This window comes from Beta vulgaris, chromosome 3, assembly GCF_026745355.1.
Source record: "Beta vulgaris subsp. vulgaris cultivar EL10 chromosome 3, EL10.2, whole genome shotgun sequence".
NCBI lineage: Eukaryota > Viridiplantae > Streptophyta > Magnoliopsida > Caryophyllales > Amaranthaceae > Beta > Beta vulgaris.
In genome coordinates, this window is record NC_079204.1 from 57,123,277 (window position 1) to 57,136,994 (window position 13,718).

Sequence of the window (13,718 nt, forward strand, 5' to 3'; positions counted from 1 at the left end):
TAAAAGAGAACGGAGGTAGTATTATTATATACACATGCACTTGAAAGGAAAATGTACAAATTCACATGCCAAGTAGATGGTACAATATATTTTAAGTGGGAAGCCTGCAATCCAGGAGCTATCGTGAAAAAGCAATGCACTAGAGAAAGGAATGAGAAGGTTAGGCTGAGATTTCCCCCAGAAGTAGCTGCTGAACCCTGTGCTTGTCGAAAACTCGAAATACTCTTCTGCTTCTACAAAACTTTCCGTGTCATGCAGATTCCATAAACAATACAAGCAACCCTCACACCTAAAACCCCTGGAAGGCACATTTAAAACTTGGAAATATTTAAACAGCAGCTAGCCCATGCAGATGACAGATTCCAGTCCCCTAACTTGATTCGCTTTGAACAATTCCTACAGAAACGCTCCGAGAGCGTCTTTTCTTCGATGTGACCTGTTAACAGTCAAAACATCACTATGCTAGTTTTCTGCAGTGGTGAAAATAGGAAGGAAAAGGAGAGAGAAAGTCACACAAGAATGAACTAGAGCTAGAGCCAAATTATTAAGCCATAGGAAGAAAAAAAACAGACAATTTTAGCGAGGAAAACAACTTTAATGATCCCCTGTATGTGCAGGACTTAAACAAGGGTAAATATAAGAAACAGACAAATTCCTAGATAGCTGACTGGACAAACTTATACAGTTTCGCACCAATACACAAATTTAAGGATAGAATCTACTAATCACATTGGAGAATGTTCTAATGTGGCATCCATGAGTATAAACATCAAAAGAAACTGATAATGCACATGTAAAATAAAATATAAATAAATAAATAAACTGAAACAAGATGGCAAGACTTATTGAAAAAGACCACCAGTTACCAACTCATGGCATTATCAGCCTCCCTCATAACAGAATTACAATCCCCTATCTGCATATATCCAGCAAGTTCTGGTACTTTAGGTTTTTCTCAATATAGAAAATAATTCTTCTGGTTTTACATAGTTGTAAGTCTTTTAACACTTCGAGTTTAACATTTGCCTATGCACAACTTAATCATTAGTATCTTTAATTATCTATTAGTAAAAATTAAAAATAAATTGACATTTTGAAAATATACATTGAGAAAAAGCATATAACAGTTCACATACTAACATTTATCTTATACAATACTAAGAAACTATGATCAACATGGGTATGCATAAGTGCAAAAGTCAAAGTGGGGTATGGGAGTACTATAGACAAACTCAGATATTATGGGTGATTTGAAAGTTTCATATTAATTGCAATGTTTACTTATTTGGTAATACCTATTCTCTCTCTCTAGTCTCTATCCTATCACATGGGTCCCACTTTCTATCTATCTCTATCTCTCTACTCTTCACATGGGTTTCTTAAAGAATGTGTCAATGGGTATGTCGCAATAATAATGAAACGGAGGAAGTTAATTATTATATAAAGAAGATAATATAATGGAAAAAGAACACATTAGAAACTAGACACTCTCAACAGGGTCGAGAGAAGAAAAAAAAGGTGAAGTTAGAGGTGACAGGACCAAGCGGACTCAAACAGCTTTTATGTTTCAACTAAGGGGTGAAAATTCCAATTACTACACCAAACATCCAGACCCTATCACCCCGCCCTAGGTGGAAAACCATTGGAGTAATGTTACACCCTGCTTCTTTTGTTTTAGAGACACAAGTTCAAGGTTCAATTAAAGGTCGAATCAGCGCTAATAAGTTAGATGTTCACTTACTTCCATATCAGGACTTCTAAGTTCATATTAGTTCAGTTTTGGACTTATAAGTTCAATACCAGCAAAATTGATCACAGAGTAGTTAATAATAATAATAATAATAATAATAATAATAATAATAATAATAATAATAATAATAATAATAAATAATAATAATAATAATAATAATAATAATAATAATAATAATAATAATAATAATAATAATAATATAATAATAATAATAATAATAATAATAATAATAATAATAATAATAATAATAATAATAATAATAATAATAATAATAATATAATAATAATAATAATAATATAATAATAATATAATAATAATAATAATAATAATAATAAAATAATAATAATAATAATAATAATAATAATAATAATAATAATAATAATAATAATAATAATAATAATAATATAATAATAATAATAATAATAATAATAATAATATAATATAATAATAATAATAATATAATAATAATAATAATAATAATAATAATAATAATAATAATAATAATAATAATAATAATAATAATAATAATAATATAATAATAATAATATAATAATAATAATAATAATAATAATAATAATAATAATAATAATAATAATAATAATAATAATAATAATAATAATAATAATAATAATAATAATAATTTACGTACAAGTCTAAGAAATGAGGAAGTTCAGGAGTTCTGAAGCGAAAAGAGCACACCTCATTCTATCCTATATCATAATATATCTAAGTATGCCAATGCAAACACTTTCCAAGATACACTAGGATCTTCTAGTCCTTTTCGCTACTCTCACAACTATACAAGTATGCAATACCTAGGAAATATCACCCTTTCATGACTACTATAAACTGATAGTGATTTAACGCTCGTCACAAGTTCACTGCATGGAGAAAGAAGATTTTTGCCTTGTTTTAAGTTTTAAGTCAAGGCAAATTAGTAGCAGTGACTCACTGCGCTGATTTAGATGGTGATTTTAGTCCAATTATCCAGTAGGAGTGTAGGACAACTGCTGAATTCACCATTGCATGATTCAAGGTGGAAAAATCTGCTTGCAAGGTCCCACAGGGATAGGTATCTTACATATTCACCATAAACTATATTAACCAACCTACCCTTACAATTTAAAATTTACCCAACAATGAGAATATAGTGATAATCGATTAGTAGACAACTTATAAACCAAATAATTACCAAGACCGTACCTTAGAGGATAGAGGTGGCAGGGAAGCCTGACGAGCAGCCTTCTCGGGTGCCGTTAGATGTCGAATCTCTTGGAGCTGGCCAGTTATATCCTCCAAAAGCTGCAGTTCAGTTTTCCCCCTCTCTTGATGTTCAAAAGAGCTCCTAAGTTTCTCTTTCTCCTCCTGAACAGCCCTCAGTCTTGCTCTCAACCATCCAATTTCATTGTCTATCTTCAGCCTCTCTTGGTCAACTGCTGATAAAGAATTGCGCCGCAGTTCAGGGACAATAGTTCTATCAGGTGAGCTGGTCACGGTTGGGAACCGGTCAACTATGTCAGAAGAGGTTCTTTTCATCTCGGATTCAATCTGCTGACTGTTGTCAGCGGAACCACTCATCTTCTGACTATCAAATGCCCAAAATGGCAATTCACCTTCCACCCTATTGCTATTTTGGCTGATACTACATTTGGAATCAATGATGTGGACATCATGGACACGAGGCTCTCCATCATCATAATTTACTACACCACGTATTTTTTGCTGCTGAAGAGAAACTTTATTATTTTTCCGTATAGAGCTGCTCGACTCACATAACTGAGGACATGGAATCTCATCCATGGATAGCATTCCTTTTTCCTGAATATCTTGATTGGCTTCATCACCGCTCTGCAGGTGATCTGCAGTAATACTTGAACTTTGGGGACTTTCTAGTTCATCTATAATTTTAGTCTCCTGATCCCATTGAAGAAGTGATGATTCTTTGCCTTTAGATACAGTAGAAGTCCGTTCATGAACATACACAGATGAGTAATCAATATTGTTACTCGCTTTCTGCATGCTTTTCTGTTTATCAATTGATTCACTGAGTTGTTGGAGAATCAACATAGGATCTACAGAAGAATCGAGAATAGATGCTTCATTGTCTCCTTGTGTATCATTTGACTGAATTTCTAACCCACCGTTTTCTTGGAACACTTTCCTATAGGCTTCAATTTCTTTCTCCAAGATAAGATTTTCCCGCTCTCTCCTGATGATGATCTCTTTAAGTATATCCATTTCTTCAGCATCATACACTGATTTTTCTTCAAATATTCTTTGATATTGTCGAGCCTCTATTTCAACAGATGCCTTCTCCTCCTGTATTCGTGAAATCATGGCCATGGCTTCATCTGCGGCAGTGGCAGCAGCAAGTCTCTCTTGCTCTAGCTCAGAGCATAATGCAGCAGAAGCAGCTTGTTCTTCCTCAAGAGCTAGTTCCAGGATCCTAATAGCAGTTTCATTTTCACCATCAATTCCATGCCCACACCCTACATTTTTTTTTAGGTTCTCGAGAGATGTTGCATTTTTATACAGGAGTTTACTCTCATCAGTTGCATAATTGGATTCAGAATAAGGCACAGTTTTCACTGGAACAACAATAGAGACATTTAAGCATCTGCTGGTACCTAATAGTTCCTCCGTTTTTTATAATTGCACCATTTGAGTTGAGCGCAAATATTTAGAAATAGATTACGTATCAAAAATGTCGATGTGATTACAAACAAAAGAGAGAGAAAAGGTTGTATAACATAGTAAATATAAAATGTATAAGGGTGAAATAGGTACTTAGTGTGTGAACACGTCAAAAAGCATGTAAAGCATACTACAAAAGGAAATGGTGCAATTGATATGCAACTTCCAAATAAAACAAATGGCGCAACTATATAAACAAAATGGAGGAAGTATATATATTGATTGAAATATAAAGAGACCTAAGACGCAATGCCATATATAGAAATGTAAAATAAGCATGTGCTTCCATAACCTACTTGGATCATTTATAAATACTTGCAATGTTTTCCATTTTAGAAAATTCTCTATTACTTGCTAACATTGACATTTTTTCGTAATATATCCTCTTTTTTTCCTTCCTAGCACATTAGGGTTCTTTGTCTTTCTATCTCTCTCTCTCTTCCCCTTTGGTCCTTGTGCACATTTCAAGGTTGCAAGTATTAAAAAAACAGAGGAAGTATAAGATAGATACACACAAGAGAAAGTGTACAACCTAAAGTATTTTGTAGCAGGCACTATTCTGCAAAAAGAACACTTACCAACAGACAAATACATACTAAGCTTAAAGTATGAAAACTTTTAACATAAGACCTTGGAAGGAGAACGAGATAATTACCGTGAGAGTCTACAAGTGTTGAGTTCTCTACATTCCCTAATTTACTAGGTTCAGAAGGAGACCAACAAAGGGCGCGGGCGTCAGACCTCACATGATCATAAGAAGAGCCAGAAGTAAACTTTCCATTATCAATACTGGCTCTGCGACGTCGCCTAAGGCCACACCTTGGCCTTTGAGTTGCAGCACCTTTGGCCTTCACATCAAATTTACCAAAGGAGTCACTGGCAGAAAGGCTGTGCTGTGACCTCCGAGGATCTGAGAAGGAACTGTAGGAAGCTTCACCCTCTAACTCCAGCACACCATCATCAGAGTATCTTTCTTCCACCAGCTTCAAGTTAAGTTGGCAATGATCTTTCCTGGCTAGAATAGAATCAAATGGGAATTTGGTTTTGACAGACAACTGAAGAGAGGATATGGTTTCCGTGGGGCAATCAACTAAAAGGCGCTGCAAGCAAGGGGCGCGAGTAGGGTAGCCAAAGAGACCATTACAGGGGCATGGGAGGGTTAACCCTAGGATGGAAAGGAATTTAGAAACAAAAAAGGCTATAGCAGAGCAACAGAGGAGGAAGTAAGCAATAGCCAGGTCAAGAAAGGCACCAACTAATCTAGAAAAGGTCCATGACTGTATAATAACTTGGCATGCCATATGCATATATTATGTAATTGTGCTTTCAGTGCTTCACTTCAGATAAACCAGATACAAAATCGACCTGAATTCTGAATTCTGACTTCTGAGCTGTAATATATAAATCAAAACAATCACAAATAGATCAATTGAATACATAACGAGAATGAAATTGGAAAAAAATTGTAGTGTTATTTGTTGAAATTTCTATACGTATTGAAAATGATGGTGTAATCAGTAGGCCTGGTTATTGGGTGGGTCGGGGCGGGTCGGGGAGGGTCATTAGCGGGGCGGGTCAGTTGAGGGTCGGTCATAGTCCATAGAGGATCAGGGTCAGGGTTAGGGTCTAGAGGGTCAGGGTCGGGTGCGGGTCAGACTTAAATTAAAGCGGGTCATTAGCGGGTCAAGCCCACTTGAACTTGTTTTGCCCAACATTAAACATAACAATAAACTTTGAATCTATAGATTATACAACTTCATCACGAGAACATACATAAACTTTGAATCTGCAAAGAATCTTGTGAAATAACATTTATATTTCTGGGAACTTCTCCTCAACTGCAGCATACTACAAGTTTGATATTCAATGATCATACAGAAATGGCCTAAAAATACAAAAACTACCCCATTCATTGTATCATAAAAAACTAGATTACCAACATCATCTTTATTATACCATAAAAAAAAAAACTTGAATTTATTTTCATCACAAATCAGGATTAATCTTCATCTTCTTGAAAGAAGAATCATCACTAAAAGCCTTAGAAATCAACTCAACAGTCTTGTGTTGAAAAAGATGAATCATATGAATCCTCTTATTCTCCATTTCCATCCTAAACTTCAGTCTCTCTCATCAACTCCATCTTTTACCTCTCCATTTTAACAAAACTCTCAGAAAACACCCTCATTTGAGCACCCAATTCACCCATCAAACTCACACATACGCAATTTCGAATCAAAAAAAAAAAAGAAATAACGAAACTAGCACAATCGAATCAAAACACAAGCAAACCAGAACAGAACAGACACTTTTGTGACGGCTTTGTCATATTTTTTCGTACTCAAATTCACACAGTAAAAACACAATTTACCATTGCAAATCAGAAAACATTAAGCATAAATCTCATATATACTATTGAAGCTTATGTAAAAAGAAAATAAAAGGAAAAAATTGAATCTTACAATGAGGAAAAGAGTGTGAATTTTGCCCTAATTTTTTCCCCAAAATTTTGTCGACTGAGAGAAAGAGAAAGGATGGTGTAATCAGTAATGTGTATCCCCCTGTTTCGGTCATCATGTAGCTAAGCTAGCTAACAGTGGAAAGATCCATAAAACATTAGAATCACTAACTTAGTTGGAATATCTTCAGAAAGATAAGTTGTGCATTATATAAGACTAAAGTAGGAACAAAGCTGGTTTTTTGACCTTTATAATCGCTAGCTACCTCTAAATTCGAATTTACAACAAAAATTAGAGAAGGCAAGCTTTCAGAAGCAAAGGATATAGCGAAACCAAACAAAAGTATCAAAGTAAATCAAGAAATTGTAAAAGAGAGAGAGAGAGAAAGAGAGTACCGAATTCGAAAGCATATTTCTTTATTTTGGGGGAAATGATTAAGAAAGAGGAGGTAGAGTCATTTTGATAAGAACCCTAAATATAATTGAATAGTAAGATGAGTACGATTGGATCGAAAAGTCCGTATTTAGCTGGGAAAATTTAAGATTGCCCCTGCACAATCCACATGCCATACCTTAACCTTGGGTGCAAATTCATCCATTAGTTTGTCCTCAGCGCAGGTTTCTGTCTTCTCTTTCACTTGCCAGCACTACGCACAAGTCACAACTACACGCAGGTTGCCAGCACCAGCACTTCACGCAGTTTATACTTTATATAAGGTACATCTACTCTACGTATACATCCGCGAGCCAATTTTAGGAAAAAAGGATAAATTACAAACTGTTTGTTGGTGAACAAACCTAAACAAAAGACAAAAACACTCTTATGGCCTGTTCTCCCCAACTTATTTTCAGTTCAGTTCAGTTCAATTCAGTTCAGTTCAGTTCAATTCAGTTCAGTTCAACTCTTGACAATACTTTTACTCTCACATATCACTATTCATTTCAGTTCAGATCAGATCAGTTCAGATCAGTTCAGCTCAATTCAGCTCAGTTCAGTTCAGTTCAGCTGTTTTATGCCGAAGAGAACAGGCCCTTAGGGTGCGTTCTATTCAACTTATTGGCCTTGAACTTATTGGACCTTATCTTAAATGAACTTATTGAACCTGAACTGAACTTATTGGAACTTATTAAACCTGATTGGACCTGATTCAACTTATTGGACCTGATTGAACCTGATTGGAACTTATTGGAACTTATTGACCTTATTAAAACTTATTAGACCTTATTGGACCTGATTGAAACTTATTAGACCTTATTGGACCTGATTGAAACTTATTAGACCTTATTGGACCTGATTGAAACTTATTTGACCTTATTAGACAAAAAAATTGATCATTAATAACATAAAGATTACCACTAACGTAAATACTACCCCTCAAAATTTTTTATGGAGTAATAATTATTATAATTCGTCCTTTAAAAAATAATTATTATTAATTATCTCTCATGATAATTAATTTAACAAAAAAAAATTACTATTAATATATTTGCCTATACATAACTTTCACCACTAATATATCTAATAGTCTTGTTTTGATTTTATAAAACACTAGTAGAAAAGCAAAAATTTTAATATGAATAATAAAATAATAGACATAATATAAATAAATAATAAAATAATATACATAATACAAATAAATAATAAAATAATGTAATTATAATTATTATTGCAAAATATTGTAATTATAATTTTTTTTATTATTGTTAACCTTAATTATTTGACCATGATTATAATATTATTTCATAGAAATATGAATAATCAAATAATAAACAATAATACAAGTATAATAATATACATTGTGGTACTTTAATAAAAAAATCTAATAATAACATAATCAGCTAATAGTAATATGAATAATAAAATAATAGACATAATATAAATAAATAATAAAATAATAGGCATAATACAAATAAATAATAAAATAATAGACACTAATACAAGTATACTATATAATCATTGTGTTACTTTAATTAAAATTCTAATAATAACATAATCCGCTAATAATGATATGAAATTATGAATAACAAAATAATGGACAATAATACAAATGTTTATTAAACATTGACTATTTGGACCTTATTGGACCATATTAGACCTGATTGGAACTTATTGGACCTTATTAGACCTGATTAAAACTTATTGCACCTGATTGGAACTTATTGCACCTGATTGGAACTTATTGGACCTTATTAGACCTTATTGGAACTTATTGCCCTTATTAGACCTTATTGCAACTTATCTGAACTTATCTGAACTTATTGGACCTGAAACTTAATTTTTTAAGTTGAACAGAACGCACCCTTAATGTATCCAGATATCAAATCGTTTTTTTTTTTACCTTTTATTTTCATTTCAAATTTCGGTGGTGCATATACCCATTTTTGGATGTGCAAATACACATTTTTGGATGTGCAATTATATTTTTTTGCAAATATATCTTTAGTGGATGCGCAATAATAGTCTTCGAATGTGTAAATATGCAGTTTGGATGTGCAAGCATAGTATTCGGATGTGTACAACATGTTTCTTGGATACGAATACTTACTTATTGTGCAATTATAGTTTTTGAATGTGCAAATATAGGCTTTGGATGTGGAAATATACTTTTTTGTTGTGCAAACATGATATCTTGGATGTTTTTATGCAAATGAGGCAAAGCCAAAATCAAGAAAAGACACCAACAAACAAAAAAACAGTTACTAAAAACCCTACTGATGCACTAACGTGAAATTGCAACTCCACGAACATCCTCAACTAAAATATATGGAGATTAAGGGGAGCTTCCTCCAAGACAACAAAATTGTTAGATTGATCAACGTCCCGATTGGCCAACCAATTTGCAGCATTACCCTCCTAAAATACATGAACCATCAACCATTTTCACAACCCAATCATTCCTACGAAACAATGATAAACAATGACGTATGAGGTGAGTGCGCCCAACACAAATACTTTGTCCTCGAGTTCAATGTTTGCACACACGATATATTGTCTACTTGGATGTTAATATGTTAGATGTGCAAATTCAGGTTTTGAATGTACAATTTTAGAATTAGGAGTCCAAAAATTACTTTGTATACTTGATAGGTGAAATAACATAAATGCAAAAAAAATGAAAAATATCGTTCGATACTGAATCATTCGCCAGATAGCCTCACTCATTCTAGAGGGTGAAGCATTTATTATATTTATTAATTTTTATATAAAGTTGCATTATAATAATCTACAAATTAGTAAAAAATTATGAATTACATTAGTTCATCTCCAACTTAGACATTTGTAAATCAATAGCACTTTGTACTGACAATGAATATGTACACTCCCAATCCAAATACAAATTTGCAAATTTTCTTTCAAAAAGTAATTAAATATTTGATTTTTGAAAAGTTGAATTAGTAGATACTTCTTTCATTATTTTATAATTGCAACATTTTGATGTTCACGTTTGCTACACACATAACTTTGACCACTAATATTTGTATTATTTTGTTGTATCACATATATAAAATATTTAAATTTTAAATATACACTATGCAAATCCAACAACTTATAAAATGATATAATTTATTTGATACTTCCGTTGTTCTTTGTTAATTGCGGTATTCGACTTTAGGTATGCATTAATCATATTTTAGGGTGTGTTTGGTTCACAAAATTCAATTAGTATGTACATGTGTCAAACACTTGTTAGAGGCGTGTGACTCATAAAAATATGATATGAAGTCTAAATTTGAAATGGTTAAAATATATGCTTAGTGTTTTTCAAAAAGTTGCATTTTTATACCTATGTATATGTAAAATCCAATGATATGACATTTGGAAAGCTCCCTATAAACCTTTAAGTATCAGCGGAGATGGGAGAGAAGAATAACAAGAGTGTTTGTAGCTTCTTTGCATTGAAGTTGAAGAATAATGTCATTCATGTTGATAATGTAGTTCAGTTTTATTTGTAGATTACTGCACACAAACAAATATTAATATTCATAGATCGTGAATCATATAAATGTAGTATATGAAACACTTTCTTAATTTTTTTAATTAATTAATAAATTAATTATCATTCATTTTTCTACTTTGGCTTATCACCAAATTTCGTACATGAGCATATCACACAAAACACTGACTATAACAAATAAAACTGGCTATATATCAACAAAAAACTCATTGTATCAATTAAAATATACTATATCAAAATGACTACATTCTTCAAGTTTCCTTGGTGGCTTATTAGTTTTGGCAAACAAAAAAAAAAGTTACAGTGCGTCTTTATAGGTGTGGCTGCGTGCGCGTTATGGTCAGTTAGCCAACTTATTTTGAAAAGGTCATATCTCACTCCTTTCTTATTGGAATCGGGCTTTTGGTTAGGTGTTGGAAAGCTAGCTATCAAGTCAAATTTTCATCTCCAACTTAAATCATCCATAAATAATGGGTGTGCTGTGATATATGGCCTTTTGAAGTTGATCATTGTGCATAAACGTCTATGAACTAATGGAGTTACTTATATGAATATGTGGTTGCTATTAACAATAAAAAGAGTCACTCCTATAAATAAATGTTAGTTATTTATATAACAAAAGGGAATATTGACCAATTTACTCTTATGAACGAATGATGTTACTCATGTGAATAAATGGGGTTACTTTTGTGAACAATTTGACTTACTTGTATGATTAAATAGGTGAGGTTACACTTATGAATTCATGAGGTCACTCGTGTGAAAAAATAAGGTTACTTTGTGAACAATTATTGGGGTTGTTTTAATTTAGTAAATAATTGGAGTTACTCGTACGATTGAATAGTTAAGTAAGGCCATTCTTATGAACGAATGAGGTTACACGTATGAAATAATGGGGTTATTCGTATGAATCAATGAGAGTTACTCGTTCGTTTAAATAATCTCATCGTATTATTAAACGAGGTTACTCGTATGAAACGAATGAGATTACTCGTATCAATAAATTAAAAAGATATTACTCTTATGAATGGACGGGGCTACTCTGATCAAAGTCCGTTCTTTAACATCAATGGGTCTTCGAGCATGGAACCCATAAAGCCTCCTTAAACTGAATACATGGAATACAACATTTGAAGAGTCCAAGTTCTGTTTGGGTTGCAAGCAAGGATGTAAAAGAAGCCCAAGTTCTATTTGGGTTCCTATTTATTTGTTGTTTTATTTCAAGCTTAAAATAAAGTCTAGTGATTACTTATGACACTAAGGTAAGTAGGTGTGTGTTTAGTGGCTGATTAGGCGTGTAATTACGGGTTATTTACAGCTCCATAGTTGTTGATTGCCTTATTTAGTAACAACCCCTTAAATGAGGCTTAATTAGGGCTTGAATCAAGGAGTTTTGTAACTCCTCAAAATCATTCCTCTTAGGACGGTTTTTAGGGTGTATTTAGCTCCTCCTTATCTCTATACAAGGAGAGTAAATGATAATAGAAAACAGTTTTTGAGTTTGAAGTAAAAAGCTTTGTGTTTTCAGTTTTTAGCTTTGAGTTTGTCTCAAGTTTGAAACTAACCTTTATTAATTTGAGTGAGTCTTGAGTGATAAGTCTAGGAGAGATTGAGCGAGTCTTATCTCTGGCCTAGAATCCCAAAACATTGAGTGTGTTCTTGTGTTTTGGTATTATCCCTTGTTTCGAGTGACTTTGTGTTGAATTGTGAGTGTTCTATGTTCCTAAAGTTTAGATTCATCATCCAATCCTTTGGAAGGTGTTTTTAGACTTACATCATACTCGTTTGAATAAATGGGGTTACTAATCAAGTTTACTCTTATAAGTGAATGAGGTTACTCATTTTAATAAGTTTACTCTTGTGAATGAATGAGGTTACTTGTTTGAATAAACACGGTTACTTTTGTGAACCTTTAGGGTGACTCGTGTGATTAAACGAGGTTACTCATATAAATAAACAAGATTACTAGTATGAATAAATTGAGTTGTTTATATATTAAATGACACTAGTTGTATGACTAAACGAGAAAATGAAAAATTAATCAATTTACTATTAAGGGAGGGGCTGCTCATTTGAATAATATGGTTACTTTTATAAACAATTGGGGGTTACTCATATGATTAAAATAAGGCTACTTGTATAGATAAATGAGTCACTAATATGAATACGTGGAGCTACTCATAAAATTAAATGAAGTTACTCATAAGATTAATCGAAGTTACCCATAAAATTAAACGAGGTTACTTGTATTAATAAATGAGATTACTCATAAGATTAAATTGAGGTTACTCACTTTTGAATCTCCTAATTACAATTACTAGTTTAAATCAACCCAAATTCTCTTCCTTTCATTCCATAAACACTTCACACTCCTATACTTATTTTATCCAAACCGTCTCCTTCCTCCTCCTACCTTCTCCACCTTTTCCATGTTTTTTTTTCACCACACATAGAAATACCAAAGCAACAATATTCTCAATCTGCCAAACGTAACCAAAAAAAAAATATCAACTTTCCACATCACAGTATTTTAATTGAAAAACGAGGAAGAAATTGATACAAAATAAAAATCTATTCCAATTTCTCCTTCGAATTTTTCACCATTTCCATCCCTTTCTATCTACATTATAAAGTCAACATCAAACATCCATAAAACTAATAAAAAACAGAGAAAGAAAATAATGGCAATTCCCCTTGCTTCCCAACCAAATTTTCATCATCTTCTCCTACAATGCCTATTGCCAGGTTACCGCGCCTAGTCGAATATGCAGACTGGTCACATCGAGTTGAACTAGGGGTTGACGAATATTGAAGGAAGTGATGGAAGGAGGAGAGAGAAAGTGTATGTTGCTCAGTAACG

The 13,718-nt window shown here is 32.7% G+C and overlaps 1 protein-coding gene across 5 annotated transcripts; it reads right to left on the reverse strand.

The window, feature by feature from the left end:
* LOC104889811 (hypothetical protein) lies at nucleotides 1-7,621 on the reverse strand. 5 transcript variants are annotated; one of them, XM_048640096.2, is made up of 5 exons: nucleotides 7,299-7,593; nucleotides 6,907-6,960; nucleotides 5,100-5,835; nucleotides 2,954-4,377; nucleotides 1-436 (listed from the first exon to the last, which is right to left on the reverse strand). In XM_048640096.2, the coding sequence occupies exons 3-5, from the start codon at nucleotides 5,749-5,751 to the stop codon at nucleotides 371-373; spliced, it is 2,142 nt and encodes a 713-aa protein (XP_048496053.1). In that variant the 5' UTR covers nucleotides 5,752-5,835; nucleotides 6,907-6,960; nucleotides 7,299-7,593; the 3' UTR covers nucleotides 1-370. The 5 variants fall into 5 exon arrangements, with proteins under 5 accessions (XP_048496053.1, XP_048496054.1, XP_048496052.1 ...); XM_048640097.2 differs by having other exon boundaries at nucleotides 7,475-7,563; XM_048640095.2 differs by lacking the exon at nucleotides 6,907-6,960 and having other exon boundaries at nucleotides 7,475-7,621.
* Between the last annotated feature and the right edge of the window lie 6,097 nt (nucleotides 7,622-13,718).